This window comes from Heliconius melpomene, chromosome 13 (genome assembly GCF_056956725.1).
Source record: "Heliconius melpomene rosina isolate 202511_hmr_F chromosome 13, ASM5695672v1, whole genome shotgun sequence".
NCBI lineage: Eukaryota > Metazoa > Arthropoda > Insecta > Lepidoptera > Nymphalidae > Heliconius > Heliconius melpomene.
Genome location: NC_140401.1, coordinates 6,118,813 through 6,139,933, shown reverse-complemented (window position 1 = coordinate 6,139,933; position 21,121 = coordinate 6,118,813). Strand labels below are relative to the sequence as shown.

Below are 21,121 nucleotides of genomic sequence, written 5' to 3'. Positions count from 1 at the left end.
GGTCTATTTCTGAAAATGTTATCCATATGAAAATCACACAAGTCTTAAATTTGCATTAAGTATGTGCGCGACAAATGGACGAATAACTCAATATTGCACCTACTGATTTCTATTATTCTCTTTTTACTGGAAAGGGGTTTGGTGATTATTTTTGTTATTATGGGATCCAGTGGAAGTCGGGTTTTCTTTGTTAAAAATTGTCACAGATATCGTTTACATTCATATAGTAACATATAAGTTAACTGTCAATTATCAAATGCCAAATGTCAACTGTCAGATACCGAGGCTGTGTTCTAATTTGATTCGAGGTGCCTCACGCCTGTAGTATTTGTGTATTCTGAAAATCTAATACACATTCACTTACTATACTGACGGCTTAATTGAAGACCAGTTATTACATTAGCCGTCAGGATGGGACAAATTATGGGCTCATATAATGCTCGGAATGTAGATCTTTACATGGATGATAAGAGCACTTTTAATGTTCAAGATGGATTTTCTTACGAACGAAAAGAACGAGGTATAATAAAAATGTTGTAACAGTATATTTTAGAACATTACATTTTAACATCTCTAGTAAATTTAGAATTTTCATTCTTGTGACAAATATTTTTTGTATTGTATAGTACAGATTACATAATAGACAGTTCTTGCTGTTGTTTACAGAAATGTTAGCTAGAGAAGAAGATTTGGTTTCAGCGAGAATTCCCCCCAAATATAGAGATTACTGTTCCCATTACTTACTTGAATATCAGGTGTGCCGTTATAAGCATATGCCACTTCTATATAAATGTGCTCATGAAAAACATGATTACTTAAACTGTGAACATCAAGAGTAAGTATTTATAAATACATACATACACATACAGTTGGTAGAAAGTGGGGAATGAAGTGTCTTAACACTAGGTTCTCTCTGCCTACCCTGCTGTGTGTGGGATACAGTGTAATAAGTTATACTTATTACTTATACTTTAATATACTTCAAATTGTTTAGGTATATAGTTGTATGGTAATTAGTAGTATGGTATAATGCAAATGTAAAAAATAGAGGCATATAAAACATTTTAAATAGGAAATGATATTAATATAAACTGATCAATATTTCATTCTGTAATTACAGCTATGTACTTCGGATGAAAGAATTTGAACGTGAGCGTCGTCTCAGAGTTAGAGAAAATCGTCTTGTTGGAGCTGCATAAATGCATGTTTTGTTTTAAGTAGAATCAATATTGTACATACAAAAATCGATAAAGTGTTCTAGCAGTTTTATTTTTAGTTTTTACCTTATAGCCCATATCACTAAAATCTGTTTTGTAGCCAATATTATTAAATTACTACTTCTTTTAGATTTGATATGTATGCATAAATTTAAATATTTTTGTAATTTACTTAAAAAATAAAACTATTTAATATTGATTTATATTCAGGTTTCTTAAATTATTGCAAATATTATTTTTTTTATAATTTTAATTTTATGACAAAAATTTATACATTAATTATTTAATGTTACATAATTTTATAGGATGACTTTGTATTTTATTACAATACTATTCTATAAAATACAAACTCCATTAATTACTTTGTAGTTTTAAAATTTAACCAATCACACAAACCAAATAGATTAACTGTTACTATATTTGCTCTAATTCATCCACTTGAACTACACAATAACTTGCTTATTAATCTTAATTTCTTGTTAAGTTACATTATTACTTAAGATAATATCCATACATCTGAAACTAAAGTTTCAGCCAAATCAATAAAACAACTATTTTGTAGCAATTTTAGAACAAAATATTTTATTTCCATATATTTTTTTTTATTTATGAGCCGATAGAAATAAAACAAACACTAAATGTTGTCGCTAAATCGTCAAAATACAATAGTGGAAACTAAAAATGCATTTAAATCGGTTGAGCTGTTTCAAAGTTTGAACAAACGCATAGAGTAAAGTTTTCGAAGATTTTCTCATATATTTTTCATGTACAGTACAGACTACTGATGGCAATCCTCGACAAGCGTATAAACTAGGTATAGTTGATACCTAGTTTATACGCTTGTCGAGGCTTGCCAAACGCAAATTGAGTAAATGTGTCTGTGGCCAAACGCCCACGAGCTTGTGATTGTGAACGCGTTCGGCTTTAGTATGTTCCTGAGTTCCTGATTTGAAAGTACTTATAGATGTTAATGTCGAATTTATTTCAGCTTTATGTGTTGGCCTTGACGTATTTAAGTAGATATTATAAAAAAAAGGAAAAGACACTTTCGAACAATCACTGTAGTATGAAAGGAGTAATACATAATAATTATTGTGTTAATTTTATACTTGACTTTATTTACCCAACCTTTATTTATTCTGAATTTATCTATTCTGAATTAACAATGAAATAATACATTAATAATTTTGTTGTTTTGTTTGAAAATTGGTTACAGTAAGACTGAACTGAAAACAATGAATACGCACACGAAAATATATTTCTATATACAGAGTGTTTTTATCTTCACCAATTTAAATGAAAGCTATGAATAGTTTTAAATTTAACCAAATCAAATAGTAGTAGGTAATGACAGGTTTAGGTTTATTATAGAAAAAATGTAATTGTGTAAAATAGAATGAGTGGTATCTTTTTTCTCGGTCTGGTATGTTTTTTGAGAATGAAAAGTCTGCCACTTTCGGCAACGCTTAGTAGTATTTTTGTTGTAGTAAGTGTTTACGTTATTGGCTAACGTCTATTCGTAACTGCGCCACATGTAATACAAGAAATGAAAATAAAAATCCTACGTTTAAGCTTTTGAGGAATCTTGATTAATTTTTTGATGCTTATGGGAATAAGAGTAGCGCAGTCGTTTCCAGTAGGATATAAATTTTTAAGTTTTAAAAATGAATTATTTTATGCGTAGTTCCTTACATTTACTCCAGTTTATGTTATCTTAAAAAAATGTAATTAGAAAAAAAGTTACCTACATTATTACATATTAATATATAATTCATACCGTTAATAAATAAAAAATAATAAGTTAATATACATTTTTATATTTCTGTTATTCGGCTTTGGAAGAAAATTTAATTAAAAATTAGATTATATGTAGTGTGGTAAGTACCACACAATATAACATTTTTATTTTTAAATTTACAACAAAAGAATAAGAGTATGATAAAAGCAAATGTAAAAAAAATAGAAATATTAACACACTCTACATTATTTTTAATATGTAACCAAATCGTATTTATTACATTGGGATTTGATATATTTATAATCTATAATATTGCATACTTTAAAAAAGATCATGAGCATACAATCCTTAAATAAGATAAATAATGTTGCCATTACAGAAATCGAATTGCTTTGGCATTTTTTGTTCTATCGTTTGAATGCAAGAAGGATGGATTTTGACTGTTACCATTTAAGTAATGATTTCTCACTGCTTTTATATCGAAATATATTGACAAGCAATTATATCCCTTATTGATCAAATTTGTTAAGGTTGTCTTGATAAACGGTTCTATAAAATGTCTAACAATTTTTGTAAACACGCTTGTCGAATACACAAATTATATGTATAATAGGCGAATGCTATTTATTGCGGAAGTAATGGCTTCCTAAATTTTAATTACACATTTTAAGTTTTTAAGCAACAAATCAAACAAACTTCAATTAAAAAGCTAATGAAGTAAAATTTTAAAGAGTATATGTGCTTCCCGTGAAGATTTGTGTCATCCGGCTTCTTTCTCGTCCTATTAATACCGCGTCCAAAATTTACAAAGAAATTAATTCGAAAATGGGAATATTGTAAATAAACCTGTGTTTTTAGTTCGTCTTATCGTCAAAAATATGATTGACCCCTAAATAATTTGAAGTTTATAAAGATGACGATAATATATAAGTTAATTGATGTAGTGTGAAAATGTATTCCTTCATCTTAAATTGAAGACTTGTTATTTATATGTTATTTTGCCATGGGTGATGCCGGTGGGACGATGTCTATTAGAGGCAAATTTAAAGGAAAAGTGGATGAAGATGAAGGCTCTGAAGAGGAAACATGGGATTCTGACCAAGAAGACGAAACAATTGCCCGAATACAACGGGCACACTTTGCCCAAGCAGCTGCTATGAACCCTCGAAAAAGAGCCACTGTTCGACCTCCAAGGATGAGCCATAAACGTAAAATGGAAGCAGTCAAAAGTTTTCACAATTTTACAAAGAAATTAAAAAAAGACACTGGTATTACTATTCGAAGTTTGATTGGTCAAAACGTATTAGAATTAAGTGACTTTTCTAGTGAAGATAGTGAAAGTGATAGTGATGGATTATCAGAGAAAGAATTTATAGTTGATCCAAATGCAGTTCAAGATTTGAATGATGAAAATGAAAGCTATATTGATCCTGAAACAGGAGATTTTATAGAGGCCAAAAAAACTAAATTATTAGAAAAGCAACAGTTATCACCAACTAATAGTGATTCCCTGAATGAAACAAGTGCAATTGAACCCAAGACACTTACAATAAGCGATATTATAAATGAAGGTGATTTGGATTTGTCAAAAAATGTAGAGATTGCTGAAGTGGAAGAGAGTGAATTATGTCCTGGTAAAACAGCAGAAGACTTATTGAATTTGACAAAACAAGATAGTGAAGATAATTTTGAAGCTGAAAATTTGAAAGGTATGGATGATACAGACATAAAACAGACTAAAAGTGAAGAGGAGGAGGATGCCGAACAGTCAGAAGAAAAAAAAACTGAAACTGATGAAGAGGTAATCATCAATTATTTAATATTCTAGGACTGGACTCTTTTTCTTCTAAATATTATAATCTAATATAATTTAAGTTTAACACTGGATTCTTTTCTTCTTTCTGGATTCTAAGAAATGAATCCAGTGTTAAATGTATAAGAAAGACAGCAGCACAGTGTCTGACTATAAATTGATATCTGACTATCTACAGTAGTGGTTTCGATTCCTGAAGAGATTCGAGATTGACGAATTATTTTAATTTCCTCCCTTTATCACTTATCACCGAGTCTCTCAAAAATTAGGCAGTGTGGGAAATGGAGTTTCTTAACAGTAGCTACCCTTATCCTATCATACTATATATATATTATGAATAGTGAAGCTAAACAAAAAAAAACATTATATATCTTGAAATGGTAGCTTAGTAGGTAAATGCCAAAATTATGTAATTTTATCATAATTTCTTTTTAGTAATTTGTAATATGTGATTTTTTTTTATTTTCTAATCTGTTTATTTATTGTAGAAAAAGTCCTCAAACCTAAATACATTGAATATGAGGCGGAATATAAGGGAAGTAATGGATGAAAAGAATTTAGATGCTTCAACATTGGCTGCTCAGCGACAGGAATCAGAGAGGTTGGCTCGAGTTCAAGAACAACAGAGGATAATAAGAGAGGTATTAATATATTATTTACAATATTCCACATAATTATAAAGCATTATGATTCCCATTATTAAAATGTTCATATTAGATCATCTTATTAACCTTAATTTCATGTCATTGCAGTAATATTATGCCTTATAATGTAAATATTCCATTATTGAGCAACAGCATCTGACTGTAAATGAGATTGTTTTTTTTGGGTTGGATTTCCACCTGAAGGAATTAATAATTTGCTGCTCTGACAAGGCAAGGCATTGGGTTGAGTTCTGTCACTATTTTTCAAATATAAATAGGCATAAAGCGGAGAATCAAGTGCCGTGACACTGGGTTCTATCTACATACACTGCTATAAGTAGGATAAAGCAATAAAAAATGTAGTTTGATTTGAGTGTTCTTTTTGCAGGTGCAAAGACAAATAGCTATTAATAGGCAAAATAAAATACATCAGAAAACCATCTCATTGTTGCAAGGTGGATCATCAATATTAAAGAAAGGCAGCTCAGGCCAAAAACTAAAGTATGTATTTAGAGAAGTCTTAAAATTGTGCATAATTTTCTACTGTAAATGTATTTGACTATTTAATTTTAATTTTGCAGCTTACCAAATACAGTATTAGTAAAATTACCTTCGGGGGAAGTAAAGAAGACTTCAGTTAAACAAGGACAGTTAGAAGTTACAAAGGTGGTGAAACCTACTACATCGGCTTTAGCACAGAAATTAGCCAGAACAGACCAAAGGTCTGAAAAAAAAGAGGTAAAATTCTTCTTTTACATTAGGGTTGTTTTTTAACATTATTTTACATTCAAACAAACTTTTGCACGATTTGGTGCAATGGGACCATTTTCATCAGTCAGATGAAGATGATAAATATTTTTCCTTTCCATGTGTTTATACATACAAAGTCTACGACAATTTTGTGTATCATGCCACTTTACACTCTACAGAATTGGGCTAATTTTTATTGCAATTCCAATACTTTATACGCATTCGAGATATAGCAATTTTTGGGAAAAGAATGGAGTATCCTGACATTGTATTCTTTCAGAGTACTCTGTTAAAAACATAAAGCATCTATCATATATCTAAACATCTTTAAATATATTGTTCAGTTAAATGTTTGTTTATGTAGTTATACATATTATATGTACTCAATATATATGTATTTGTTTAATTTGTAGGTAGTAGAAATAGTGGACAGCAGTAGTGGTGATGAATCATCATCGTCATCATCAGATTCAGATGACTGTATAATGTTGTCAGATTCTGAAGTACCACCTAGTCCTGAAGCTGAAGAGGATCCTAGCAATTCTGGTATGATTTAACTAGATAGTTTTAAATATTTTTTTTATCTTTCTAATTATTTCTTAAAAATAATTACTATGACATACTTAATTGAAACATTATCAAACTAAACATTATAGTTTTATAATATGTCTAAATCTCATTGAGGTAGAAAAAGACATTGATTCATTTAAAAAGGAAATAATAATTAACTTGGATGTTAATTTATAGCTATTTTACCACAATGGAACAGTGTCCGACCGTCAATGTATGGTTGTGGGTTTAATTCCCAAAAAAATATTGATTTTATATTCTAGGTCTCCATGTAAATGATGCATATAATATACCAGACGAACAAGGACGGGTCTTAATCAATATAGGTCATGCGGAGAATGAGGAAGACATATTTTTAGCACCACAGATTGCTAGGGTTATTAAACCCCATCAGGTATGTTACAGTAGATGCATCTTAGGATTTTTTAAAATTATTATTTAATATGTTGCTACTTTTTAAAAATAATTGAGTTTTATCATCCCATTGAGTTTTAACCTTTATAAAGCTTCTTTTAAAAGCCTTTTGTTTCATATTATGCCCTTGAAAGTATGTTTTATCTCAAGAACATTGTGGCATAGTGTAATAGCGATGCAAATTGCAAACGCGTTGGTCACAGGTTCAAGCTTTGGAAGCATAAATTTAGTTCATTTCCTAACTCCGGTATACATAGTGTGATTTTGATTTCCACTTAACTTGCAGTGTCTTGAATCTGGCAAAGCAGTGGATGGAGTATCTTAACACTAGGTTTTCTCTGCCTCATGCTACATGTGTGACACAGTGTGAAGCTACAAAAAATATTATAAAAAAATGATTAAGTATTGCATATTAAACAAAGATATGTTATTGAAACTTAAACAAATATGTGAAATGTTAATATTCTTTTTAATATTTACTTTGCAACCTAATAAATTTTTATTTATTTTTGTTTCAGATTGGTGGAGTCAGATTTCTTTTTGATAATATAATAGAATCTGTACAAAGATTTTCGACGTCCACCGGTTTTGGCTGTATTTTAGCACACTCTATGGGATTAGGGAAGACTTTGCAAATAGTGTGCTTTTGTGATATATTCCTACGACATACAAATTCTAAGACAGTTTTGTGTATTATGCCCATTAATACTCTACAAAATTGGGCAAGTATTTTTTAAATTTGAATATAGTATTTTATTCATTTGTGAAGCATAAACTTTGTACATATAGTTGATATGGAGTGCATAATGCTAATATTTTTGTAAAATAATGCATAAAAGACATAAAATAGATATCATATGCACTACCATATTTTTGACAATGGCCACGAGTTTTTCTTTTTACACTGTGTAAATTGCTTCGACATATATAATATGTTTGATATTATTATGTGTGCATTTCTTAATAAAAAAATAGTTTTTTATTTTTTATCGAACACGTTTTTTAAAATTATATTTTATTTAATAAAAATGCGTAATTAGTACCGATAATAAAATTATAACCAAACAATTGGTAATTTTGCAGGTAGCGGAATTCAATATGTGGCTGCCGTTAGATGCAGAAAAAAGTCCTATAGCGGCACATGGTGAAGTGCGAGCGAGAAATTTTCCTATTTATGTGTTAAATGATAGTCACAAAACACTGCAAATGCGCGCGAAAGTTGTTAAGGTATTTGACACTTATATTATCTTTATAGTTTCCATTTACTTTCATGAAACCCCCACATTAAGATGAACATTAAGATACATTCTATTCCATTGTTCCCTACACTGCTTGTTTACCTAACAAACATTGTGTTTCTCTAACTATACTTCTGTGCTTAATAATATTATAAAGCTGAAGAGTATGTTTGGTAGAACGTGTTTTTCTCAGAAACTACTATTACATATAATCCATTTATTAAGGAATGCTATAGGCATGCTTTACACAAGCACAAGTCATAAGTTATTTCCATTTTTCCCACAGTTTATTTTTGTATCAATTAAATGCTACAAGTTCTATTCTAACATAGTTTTATTTTTTATTTCATTGTGTTTTCAAATCAAGTCCTAGTATGCTTAAATTTATGCATGAAATATTTTGAATATTACAAAAATAAATTGAATCTAAACTTTTCTTTATAAAAAAAAATATTTGAAAACAATATTGATTAAGTTAAAAAAAGGTCAAGTTATTTAAAGAATGCTATTACAAAATAATTACAGGATTGGAAGACTACAGGTGGTGTTCTTATGATAGGATATGAATTATATAGACTCCTAAGTATGAAAAAGGATAAAAAACCTCGAAAGAAAAGGAAGGCGGATAAGAATGAGGATAAAGAAAAGGAGGATAAAAAGAATGAAGGGAATGATGAGAGTCAGGTATTATAATTAATTTACTTATTCCTTAACTGTTCATTATATTTCTTCTCAATTCAGTGATTTTTTTTTGTATCTTCCCACTGTATCCCGCATATAGTAAGGTAGAGAGGGAACCTAATGTTAGAGCACTCCGTATTTTGTTTCACTCCCGAATTTAGGATATTGCACATGTGACAAAATTCGAAACTATGGAATGGAGTTTGGCATGGAATTTTAACCCTACAAACATCGAGTTTACACTTGTTTCAATATATACATTGTAGTAAATATATTAATCCTCTGAATGAGAATCAAACCCACAACCATCACCTTTACTGTCAGACTTTCTCATTCTGTACCACAATGGGGGGACATATGAAACTCATTAATCATTTTAGTTGTACTATTTTTTTGAGAAAATTGTAATCAATATATTAAATAAATTATTTTTAGAGTCTCGATACAAACAACTCCAAGCCAGAGGACAAAGAAGATGGTGACTCTTTAGGGAAAGATAATGAAGCTAAAGATGAGAAAAAGGAAGATACACCCTGTGATGAAGATAAAAAGCTTTTGGATGGTAATAAATATTTATTTGTACTTTTGAAAAAGAATGGTTTCTTGTTGAGGCTGTAGCATTAAGTTACGCCACTCAACACTCAACGTTTCGTAATTTCGCCAGAAAGTGGGAAATAGAGAACATTATTTTAATGATTTTTATTATGATTTTTTTTCTTTATAAGGCTATATCCTCGTTTATACAAAGCAGTTTTAGCAAGCTTAGGTATATAGAACAAAGTGCAAAAACCCTACGTCCCTAGATTTGCGCCCGAATTCGATTCACTCTGTATTTTCTAGTAAATTATTTTATATTTAATTGTATTTTTTCCAGAAATGTATGAAGCATTAGTACGACCAGGGCCAGACTTAGTGATATGCGACGAAGGACATCGAATCAAGAATTCCCATTCAAATATATCATATGCTTTAAAACAAATGAGGACAAAACGTCGCGTTGTTCTTACAGGTATCTAATGTATAATTCATAGAAATATGCAGTACAGTCAAATCGTGGTCGCCCTTAAGGTACCTGTAGATAGCTGCGTAGTTTCTTTAGTTTCACGCTATATTCTTCTATAAGGTAGGCAGAGGGAACCTGAGGACCCAGTGTTAAGACACCGTTCTTATTAAGATATTTCCATTCCTCTACTTTCCGCCGAATTCTAGAGACATTGTGTGTGGCGGTGGTTTTGCGTCGCTGCCAGAGCGAGGAAATGCAAATATTAAACATTTCATTTCCTCGAGTGGGATTCGAACCCATAACCTGTCGCGTTTATAGTCGCACGCGTGGGCCCCTGCTCTAAAACAATTAGTACTAATTGTGGCTGGTAATGGCCTCGATTAGTACTAACTATTTTCATATACCTCTTTTATTCTCTGTTTTAGAATCTATTATTTTTATGTTATTATCTAATTATTAGTCTATTAATTACAAATAACGTTATTTATTTTAATACTACCTTCTATTTTTAAATGCTTGAACAAAAAAATTACTGACAATTTACTTATTTTCAGGATATCCTCTTCAAAATAATCTATTGGAATACTGGTGTATGGTTGATTTTGTTCGTCCCAATTATTTAGGAAGTAAAACTGAGTTCTGCAACATGTTTGAGAGGCCCATACAGAATGGACAATGTATTGATTCTACTCCACAAGATATAAGACTTATGAGATATCGGGCTCATGTCCTTCATTCACTACTTGTGGGTTTTGTTCAAAGGTATTTTTTAATTTTTTTTACTCTCTATGTCCATAAGGATATAAATTATTTCATAAAAATTACTGACATTTCTTTATTTTTTTTTATTGTTTACACTATTAATTGCATTAGAAAATATTAAGAACTTTTTTATGATAAAAGTCATGAAATAAATAAAATCATTCATTTGTCTTCATCACTCGCGGGTATCAAATATTTAATATTTTTATTTTCTTACCCTGGAAACGAGGCAAAGCGTGGCGTCCCGCCACACAGTCAATTGCTCGAAAAATAAGTTTTTTGAACGAAAGATCTTATTAGCAAACGATGTGTCTTAAAACTAAATTCCCAGGTTCCATCTGCCTACCCTACTATGTGCGAGGTACAGTGTGAAATGAAAAAAATATTATTTTTCACATGTTTTGTTCCCTTACAGACGATCTCATGCCGTATTACAGTCAACATTACCACAGAAAGAAGAATACGTGCTGCTGGTTCGCATGACGCCATTGCAGCGTAAATTGTATGATAGGTTTATGAATGAAGTGGTTAGATCTGTTTCTGTACCAAACCCGCTAAAAGCGTTTGCGATTTGTTGCAAGGTGAAGTATTTTAATTTTTTTAAATATGTAATTATAGAAATACACGTTTTGATATTTTTAATTTATTATTTATAACTTAAGAGTCCTGTAAATGTATTGGCTGTGTGGTTGGTTTCGACAATGTTTTCGTGAATGGAGTCTTAACACTAGGTATACTCAGTCTTCCTTGCTCCAATCGGATACAATATCTCGAATTTCGTGGTGGAAAAGTGGAAACCTGATAATTTTGACGCTTGGGTATCTCTGCCTACTCTGCTAAATGCAGAAAAAGCGTGAAGCCAAAAAAATAACCATAACTGTAGTAACAATCTGCTATGATGTGTAAAATTTTCTTATCAATATAAAATATTGATATTAGAGGTTTTTCTTTTATTATTTTGTATGTTTGTTTTTTATATTTTTTTTGTTTTTTTAGATCTGGAATCATCCCGACGTATTATACAATTTCCTTAAGAAGCGCAGTGAAGTAAGCGCTGCTATTGAAGAAGATTTAGATTTAGAAGAAATCGGAGGAGTTACGAAGGCCGGACGTGCCAAAAATAATAAAACGACAAGGCGTGCAGGAAAACCTCGAGTAAGTATATTAAAGTCGTTAAATGCAATTTCTTACATGTGTATAGATATATCATAAAATGTTCTACAAAGATATTTTAAATTAATAACTTAATTAGACATAGCCCAACTATGTTAAGATATCTTCAGACATTATTTAAATATATTTAATATATTATCAGCATCTTGGTAATAATGTGCATTATATGCATTGTTTAATCCTTTAATTATCTTGAAAAGGGATCAGCAAAGAAACCTGCAGCAACTATACCTCCAAACACTACGGCGGCTGGAACACGTCCAAATACGAACACATTTAATGACCCACAGCTTCCACCAAATGGACCTTATGGGCCCAATGCTTATCCAAGTGATTCAAATAGACCTGGAGAAGGACAAAATTATCCTCATTATCCCTACCAAAATTCCAACCCTGGTTACTTTCCACCAAACCAGGAAGCGTCATATAATCAAGATTATAGCAATAATTATTACCCGCAACAAACACCATATACAGGAAATTATCAAAATCAATATCCACCCAATAATACCGAACAAGGTTACAATCAGAATTATTGGGGTAATGGCAATTACTATGGTAATCAAGGTTACTATGGGAATCAACAATATGGACCAAATCAACCTCCTCAAGAGTTTAACGAGAATTCACCTCCTGGATACAACAATCAACAGTATCCATCAAGCTATACCCCTAATAACTCGTATGCGCCAAACGCTATGCCTCCTTTCCAGAATAATCAAGAGGGTTACGGAAATCAAACTAGGCCTCCGTTCCAAGGGCCGTTTCCAAATGAATCAGGTTATTCTGAATACAATGCGCAGCAACCTTCTGGGTCGTCATATTCTAATAGTCAGCCATCACAAGAGTTTCCAAATCAAACATATCCAACTAGTTTTCCCGCTAATAATGCTTACAACGCTAATCCGCAGACCTCGTACAACCAATATAACAACCAACCTCCAAATTATCAAAACTTTCCTAATAATCCAAGTAATATTCCAAATCCTCAAGGAAACATTAACCAAACCCCTATTAAAACAGAATGCGCTATTGATTCTAATTATCGCAATGAAGTTAAATCTGAACCAATTGAAGCCCAAAGTCAATCTGTTAACTATAATCATTCCTTTAATTATCAACAAAATTCTACGTATCCTGAAACGAATAATCCAAACGGCAACTTTCCATACTCTAATTTCCCTTCAGCTTTGGAAACTAAACCGCCTCTGTGTAGTTCTAGTTCAGGAAGTCCTGTCACCTCGTGGCCGATGCCAGAAACTCTAAAAACAGAGATTGATAAAATTAAAACTGAAGATAAAATAGAAATGAAGTCTGAATCAGATGGAGAAGTCAAAATTGAAGATTTAGATACGAAAAAGATAGTAAAAGATGAGGCTAAAAAAGATTTCAATGTATCCCCAATGATGGCTAAAAATATACCTACAGAATATAGCAAACAAAATTTACCTGTAATAAGTACAAAGGCTGATACAATAGAACCGCAAGTGGAGGTTACCAAAAAAGGTAAACAAAGAGGTAAAAGCAAAGATGATAAAAAAGCAGATAAGCCTAAGCCTAGAGGCAGGCAAGCTAAGCCAAAAGGTCGTAAAGATCGGAAAACTTCGAAAGAGAAAGCCAATGGAGTTGAATCAGAATCAGAAGAGAGCGAGAAAGAAGAAAAATTAAATAAAGAAGAAGAATTAGCTATAACGAAGAAAGCTGAAGAAGTGACTTACGACTGGGCAACAGATTTACTAAAAGATTATATTCCTGGTATTATTGAAAATTCTTCAAAAATGCAACTTTTCTTCTATATTTTGAATGAGAGTATAAAACTTGGTGATAGATTATTGCTGTTCAGTCAAAGTTTGTTCACGCTTAATCTGATTGAAGATTTCTTGGAGAGGAACTATATTCCGGGTACAAATCGTTTATGGGAAAGGAATACGTCATATTATCGTGAGTAATAATATATTATTAATTTGTTATCTAAATTATCTTTTCTTATGCAAAATATAGATTTTAATTTATATCTAATATTTTGACAATTCAAAAGTGCTTGCAAAATGTGTTTATAAATTAATAAAGAACTTTAATATATTTGTTTTTAAAAAAATCCTTATTTAATTTTTGGCTTTTTAATTTACAAATGTAAACATTGAATATAAGCAATAAAGATGTTTTCATATTATAGATAATAAAAAAAGTGAAACCATTTCTTATGTCAAAAGGTCTAGACGGTTCCACACACGCGTTAGAGCGTGAGAAGTTGATCAACGAGTTCAACGCTAACCCCCAAGTGCATCTGTTCCTGGTGTCGACGCGTGCAGGCTCCTTGGGCATAAACCTGGTGGGCGCGAATAGGGTCATCGTGTTCGACGCCAGTTGGAACCCCTGTCACGATACACAGGCCGTTTGTAGGGTTTACAGGTAATAGTTTTTATTTTTAACTGACTTCTGTAAAAGGAGTCTTCTTCTTCTGTAATATCAACTATTTTTTTTTAATGTTTCTTATGTGTTACCTCCGAACTTTTGACTGCATGATGATTTCGATTGATTACCTCTATAATTGGGACTAAGAAACTTAATTCTTAGACAGGTTTCCACACGTTAGTTCACTAACAAATTTATATATGTAAGTGGTACGGTATGTAAACATATTTGATTCTGCAAATGAGACAACTATAAGTTTAAACCTTTTTAATTAATAGAAACTGGTGAAGTGAAAATCTCTTTAAATGGTACAAAATCTCAATTAAATAGATTCACATTAATATAATCTATTTTGTTTATAGATATGGTCAAAAGAAACCGTGTTTTGTATACCGTTTCGTCATGGATTGTTGTCTTGAGAAGAAGATATACGACAGACAAATAAACAAGCAAGGTATGGCTGATCGAGTTGTAGACGAGTGTAATCCAGATGCCGTACTTTCTATGAAAGAAATAACCAATTTATGTTTTGATAATGACGAAAAGGTAATCTTAGCATTTATTTAAATATTTTTTTTATTAAATTATTTATTGGAATTGTTATTTTTTGTTTTTTCGAACTCTGCGTAAAATACTTTTTAAGAAATTAAATAATTTTTCTTGAAGTAGTATTATTATTGTTTTTTTATCTGAAAACGATATATTAGTTTCATAATTTACACGGTATTTTAATATAATTTCAGGAGTCCGAAATTAAGGATTTATCCGAATACAAAGACAAGTACATAGATGTTTTGATGCAAGGTATTATTACTCTACTCGGAAAGTCGCTTAGTAAGGAACCATTTCAACACGAATCTCTGCTGGTTGATAGAAAGGAGAAGAAATTGTCTAGTGCGGAGAAACGACTTGCGCAACGAGGGTATGTATTTACCATATAATTGTTATATTTTTTTCAAGTAGGCAGGGTAGTGGGGAACTGGGTAGTGTTAAGACACGCCAGTTCCCCACTCTCCTCTCTCGGTGTCTCCTCTCAAACTTTAACATAATAGAAGTAATGTATGAACGACAGATACGAGCTGGAGAAGAAGGCGGCATCCGCGCCCAAGCCGACCACCTACCGCACAGTGCGCACGGCGGACGGTAGCCTGGTGCAGCGGCCCGTGGCGTCCGTGCGCCCCATGCAGCACGCCGCGCGCTGGATCCCCGCTGACGTGTGGCGCCGCCAGGGCATGACCGCGCAGGAGATGACACTGCCGCTCGGTGAGTATTCAATGGGGACTACCGTTCTTACTCACCACTTGGCGCTCTTAGCGTGAGGTCACGAAATATAGCTTTGCTTTTTTTAATTCCTTACATTAACATAATTATTGTTATCATAGATCTTGGGATTTAATAAATATATACATATAATAAAATTGTAACTGAATGCTGCCTTAAATTTTTGTTAGTTTACCAGTGCGTTTGTAAACGGCAATTTCAGGAACGGCTTGGCAGGCTAATATAAAAAACAGTTATTTGTCACTGTTTTTATATATATTTTCAAACTTAATCATATAACTTTTACAAAATGTATGCTATAAAATTAATAATGTTGTATTTGTAGATGTTGTGATACCAACTAATTCAGCTGAGAAAACCAATATTGTTCTGAAGGCGGGACAACGAGTTATGGTATTGAAATCACCTAAAGGAATCTATATGCAGTTAGAATCGGGAAAAATTATTGCAATTAAGACATCTCTAAAAGGATTAGGACAAAAAGGAGGGGATAGTAAGGATATCCAAGTTGGTAAAAAAGGTAGATAAATCTGTAACTTTATATATATTCTGCTACTATTTAATGCTTACATAACTTTTTGTGCTATTTACAACATGTATACTCATAAATTAAATGGCTAATGCATGTTTATGAAGTTTTAGGTAACCGACCAACTCCAGTCAACATCCCGGGATCGCTGAAAAACAATTCCGCAATAACAATAACTTCGAAATCTGGTCCCAGACCGGGGCTTCATAGAATAATGAGACCTTCAATGAATAAAATTACGAGGCCAGTGATGCCAGGGCAGAAAATCGCCGATATGAGAAACAGGATGGGTGATCTACGTTCATACTCCTCAATGAGGCCAAAATTACCAATGTCCCCGAGGACGCTAAGACCTAATTTACCAGGCTCACTCAGTATTACAAAGATCCCTAAGCAGATCAGAAAACCCGGTGATATTAGTTCACGGATTCCCACCAGCATTAATGATGAACCGCAAGTATTGGACAGTGACGACGAAGATGATTCTGACAAAACATCTGTACAATCTAGCAGAAATCAAAGTCCTAGTCCAAATGAAGTGATCGCAGATGTTCCTGCGAAAACCACAGAAGAAGCTAATAAAACTGTGGAAAAGGAAGATGTTAAAGTTGATAGTTCACGACCGCTTATTCTGACAACAGATGAAAAATTACCCCCCGAAGAAGTATTAGAAACTAAACCACCTGAAAACGAGAATATTCTCGAGCCTATCAATTTAGAAACAAAATTGCAGGACGATGCGCCCATTAATCTCGTGAGTCGGACGTCTAGTAAAATTAATTTATTAAAAAATTATCGACATCAACGGCCAGGGACCCGGCCTCAAAATGAATCTAGTTTGAGTCAATTAGAAAGGACGACAAGTTCGTTTAACAAGGACGGAATACCGGACTTCCGGAAAAATTTGGACGACATCACTCAGTCGTACTCCCCTGGATCGGAAGAGAAGAGTTCGTCTAGGAAAAAGAAATCGCCGAACAAAATAGACACATTAGAATCTCAAACTGATAGACAAGCGAGTATGACTCATAGCGTGTCAAGTTTACTCGGGCCCAACAAAGCTAGATTGGGTGATAATATACCTAATTCAACACAAAGTAGAATACCACCTGCACTGCCTCAGGGCAATATGGCGAGTATGCCACAAGACGTTTATAATATGGGAAGTAAAGGGCCAATGCCAAGTATGGGTCATACGATGTTAGCGAACACACCACCATTGAGTAACGATGTACCTCTGAGTGGGCCGATTCAGACACCGAATATAATTCCCAATCCCTTACCTACTTCAAGTCAACCTTACCCTAATAATCCACCAGCTGAGGTTCCGTATGGACAATATCCAGGTACTTTATTTGTTTATATTATTCTAAACCTACACTATAATTTTTTTGGATGAGTTTGTTTTAGTTGAAGATATTAATCTCAAAAACTACTGGTTCAAATTGAAAAAATATTTTTGTATTGGATACTCTATTTATCTAGAAAGATATATGATATAAGATATAGTAATATGTATGTCATGTATCACACACCACTTTTAATAATTTCCAATGATATTATAATTTAGCAGGCTACATGGGCTACGGGGCGTATCCCAGCAGCGCGTACTACGGCGGCTACGCCGGGTACTACCCATACGCGGGCCCGCCCGACCCCTACCCGCCTAACCAGTGGTAAAAATATTACTATAATATAAACTACTATATATTACCGAATATGCAAGTGGGCCTGTTTCTTTTTTTTAACAATGGAAGTTATTCCACACTTAGTATAGCACTATATATTAAAAAACGCTTAACAATTTGAACGTAGCGGGAATCGAACCTGCGTTCGATTGAATTCTTTTCCAAGCTTCGTCAAAATTCTTATTCGAGTTCCGCTACGCTCAATCTTTTTAAGTTTTTTGAAATATGAATTTAAACTGATATTGTGTATTTACAAATTTATTTTAATTACAAATAGACATTTGTATTGTAACATTTTATAAGTGACATTTCACACTTAAATAATGATTAAAAAATACTTATTAAGAAAACGTATAAAAATTTCAATGTTCCTTGTAAGGCACTATAAATGATATCGATATCAAGATTTCATGATCTTCATGACCACACACACACTGTTAAAAATACGGTTTATTTCTTTATTAGTGTAAAATATTATATATTTTTTATTTATTATATCGATACCTTATTAGCCAGCTAACTCCATAACCAGTGAACTTATTAAAAAACTCGTTTGCGAATTAAGGAATCGATATTTTTTCATGAATGTTTTTGATACTATAAGTTTTTTCAGATTCAACATTGTTCCGTAAACAATTTCTATGAAGGATGTCTCTTCCGAGGATCTTGACTCTTTTACTGTGTGAAGATATTAGTTCGGGTGAATGTTTGTGTTACGTATTATATATTGTATGGAAAATAACGTCGCTCGTATAGTTTTAATTTTATGAATTTTGTATTATTGCCATTTCACTATAGTGATGTTGTTTTAGAAAAAAACATATATGTATTTGTATATCTAATCGGATTTTAAAGAAATTCGGACGTCGCCGTCTTCTATATAATGTGTGATGCGAGCGATATTCATCTTCATTTTATATGATTTAGATGTACCTTTGTATAATCTTATATTGTATATCGTTCATTTGGTGAAACAATGACGTATTTGCAATTTTTTTAAACATTGCAAGAGACAAATCAAATTAAAGTTTGTAAATAGTCTTTCCGCGTACAACAACTGTTTACATTGTTTTCTTAAAAAAAAGTGTAATTACGTCACGTTTGTACAAAATGAGCGATTTTCAATACAAATAAAATATTCAAACATTGGAAGTTGATGTTTCGGTACTTACTCACGAGTATACGTGGATTGTGAACAAACTTAATATTAAATGTGAATAATTAAGCGTTAGTGTAAAGTTTTAATGTTTCCGAAACGAATGGAGCTGATAACAATACGCAATTGTATCTTCCCTTTGTAAGGCTATGGATAGGGCGATAGATGTGATATGTTACTTAGGATAAGCGAAATTAGTATATAAGAAGTATTTATCGTTTACTAGCTTACTTTTAGATAGGCTTATATAATATAGATCGTCTTAGAAACTTACGGTTGTCGTTTAATCTTTCTTAAAGTCAATCGAGTAGTTTATGTATTCGCGCATAGATAAGTATCTTATCTGTGTTTCAATATGAATTGTAATGATCTGATGTACTCTTACGCGTTGTGTACGTTTCAGTTTTATATGGCGTATTTTGGTTGACATATAGTTTCGGTTGATTAAATTAAATTGCAACTCGTTTGTTTCTTACAACTTGCGAAGTATTTAAATATGTCGCGAAACGTTATGGTAAATTCCAAGTTTTAAGTAAATATTTAAGCATGTTACAGCCACAACTTTGCTTGTTGCAGTCACAAAGTTTCTTAAGTAGTTTAGCTCGTTCACGGGGAACTTAAAGTTTATAAATTAAATATTTATTATCAAATCTATAAAAATCGATTATTTTATCTATGTATATTATGTATAGGAAATTGGTGGTGAAATTGTGACAATTTAATTTTAAATCTAAAACGCGCCAAATAAAATTAGCCGGTTTCATATGTATGAGTTAGTTGTAAGATGATATACAGACTTTCTATTTTGTATGTCGTCTTGTGTACAAACGTTTTAAGTCATACCTGTAACGTTGCATTTTAAAATGACATAGAATTGTACTGACGGTATCAAATAAAGTAACTAACAAAGTACAATTTGGTTTTTTTATAACCCTTTTTAATTTTAGATACTATTGGCGAAAATAATACGTCCAATTGTAAATATGTTAATTTTTTTTATATTTAACTGGCTAAGACTATCTAAGACTAAAATTATTTTTTTCATAAATTTTAATAGTTTTAAATAATGTACATCATGTATAATGTTATTTATTTTTTTAATTTAGGCCGTATAAAACATACTAGAAAAAGATGTTAGATGTTATGCACATAATAACGTGATAAAAACTAATTTTTTTAGTATTTTACGTTGTTTGAATGGAACAATATAAGCCAATTATGTTTATTGTAGCCGGCTATTAGAATTCTATATTGAGTAAATCATTATTATTTTTTAAATTACAATGAGATTCGATGATAGACATGCATTTTTCCTTTACAATAGATATCAATATAATTATGGAGTTGTAGCACCTCTCAGTTTTACATAACCAGTTCGAGTCCCTATTCTGGCGTGCATCAGGGTTCAACATAGGAAAGAATGTTTCTATTATTGTATTTTGTAGAATAATTACTAAACATTTATTAATTTCGCTATAGAGGCTGTCGTGGCACAGGGGCGCACATGTGTGTGACTGTAACGCGACGGTTGTGAGTTCGATTCCCTCTTGGGTGAATGAATGCCAAGACAAAAGCACAGCATTGTGTTCCATTACTCAACACGTAGTGCCTCAGAAAATCATTGGAAAGAGTATGTATCGTAAATTATATTTAGGTAAGTATATCTACATATCACAGTATCTAACTGATGAATAGAGACTGAAACAACCGTTATTTAACGCTTTTTGAACATTAGAAAATAAGCTCATCCATTTATTTAAATCTAGAATGATGGCTATCAATAAAGAAGCAACAGTAATTGCCCATTTGCTAGACAAAGGAGTTAAAAGATAAATTACATGCAGTTTATTTTTTGCTTACCAACAACATGGCTTCTTTACCTCTACGATTGTAGTTTGTGGGGCCGTTGACCACAGACGCTATTAGTGTAATAGTACGTTTATGGCAGAAATAAAATTATTCGATGAAAATACAGGCATATTAAATGTCTATCAAGGTGAAGCTGCATTATTCCTGAAGAATATCGATTCCTTAAATATAGAGAAGGAC

General features: G+C 32.0%; 2 protein-coding genes across 3 annotated transcripts; both read left to right on the top strand.

Annotated features, from left to right (window-relative positions):
- Positions 1-243: 243 nt before the first annotated feature.
- On the top strand, positions 244-1,255 carry ND-B18 (NADH dehydrogenase (ubiquinone) B18 subunit). Its single transcript, XM_085196164.1, has 3 exons — positions 244-520; positions 667-835; positions 1,121-1,255. The coding sequence occupies exons 1-3, from the start codon at positions 412-414 to the stop codon at positions 1,197-1,199; spliced, it is 357 nt and encodes a 118-aa protein (XP_085052290.1). The 5' UTR covers positions 244-411; the 3' UTR covers positions 1,200-1,255.
- A 2,103-nt stretch (positions 1,256-3,358) lies between these two features.
- LOC146532725 (uncharacterized) lies at positions 3,359-19,987 on the top strand. 2 transcript variants are annotated; one of them, XM_085196944.1, is made up of 23 exons: positions 3,359-4,756; positions 5,257-5,409; positions 5,801-5,913; positions 5,994-6,150; positions 6,576-6,708; positions 6,996-7,126; positions 7,665-7,868; positions 8,230-8,373; positions 8,910-9,068; positions 9,501-9,627; positions 9,940-10,074; positions 10,623-10,830; positions 11,246-11,411; positions 11,827-11,985; positions 12,204-13,944; positions 14,217-14,415; positions 14,781-14,964; positions 15,162-15,340; positions 15,491-15,681; positions 16,025-16,219; positions 16,336-17,574; positions 17,802-17,904; positions 18,530-19,987. In XM_085196944.1, coding segments are annotated over exons 1-23 (6,819 nt in total). In that variant the 5' UTR covers positions 3,359-3,958; the 3' UTR covers positions 18,531-19,987. The 2 variants fall into 2 exon arrangements, with proteins under 2 accessions (XP_085053070.1, XP_085053069.1); XM_085196943.1 differs by having other exon boundaries at positions 17,799-17,904.
- The last annotated feature ends 1,134 nt before the right edge of the window (positions 19,988-21,121 follow it).

What these genes read in the sequence shown, in the direction of transcription:
- ND-B18 (XM_085196164.1), top strand. Translation starts at nt 412, where the DNA reads ATGGGACAAATTATGGGCTCATATAATGCTCGGAATGTAGATCTTTAC. An exon ending in TTACGAACGAAAAGAACGAG is followed by an intron (nt 521 to 666) that starts GTATAATAAAAA and finishes TGTTGTTTACAG; the next exon opens with AAATGTTAGCTAGAGAAGAA. An exon ending in TTAAACTGTGAACATCAAGA is followed by an intron (nt 836 to 1,120) that starts GTAAGTATTTAT and finishes CTGTAATTACAG; the next exon opens with CTATGTACTTCGGATGAAAG.
- LOC146532725 (XM_085196943.1), top strand. Translation starts at nt 3,959, where the DNA reads ATGGGTGATGCCGGTGGGACGATGTCTATTAGAGGCAAATTTAAAGGA. An exon ending in AACAGAGGATAATAAGAGAG is followed by an intron (nt 5,410 to 5,800) that starts GTATTAATATAT and finishes TTCTTTTTGCAG; the next exon opens with GTGCAAAGACAAATAGCTAT. An exon ending in AAACGACTTGCGCAACGAGG is followed by an intron (nt 15,341 to 15,490) that starts GTATGTATTTAC and finishes TATGAACGACAG; the next exon opens with ATACGAGCTGGAGAAGAAGG.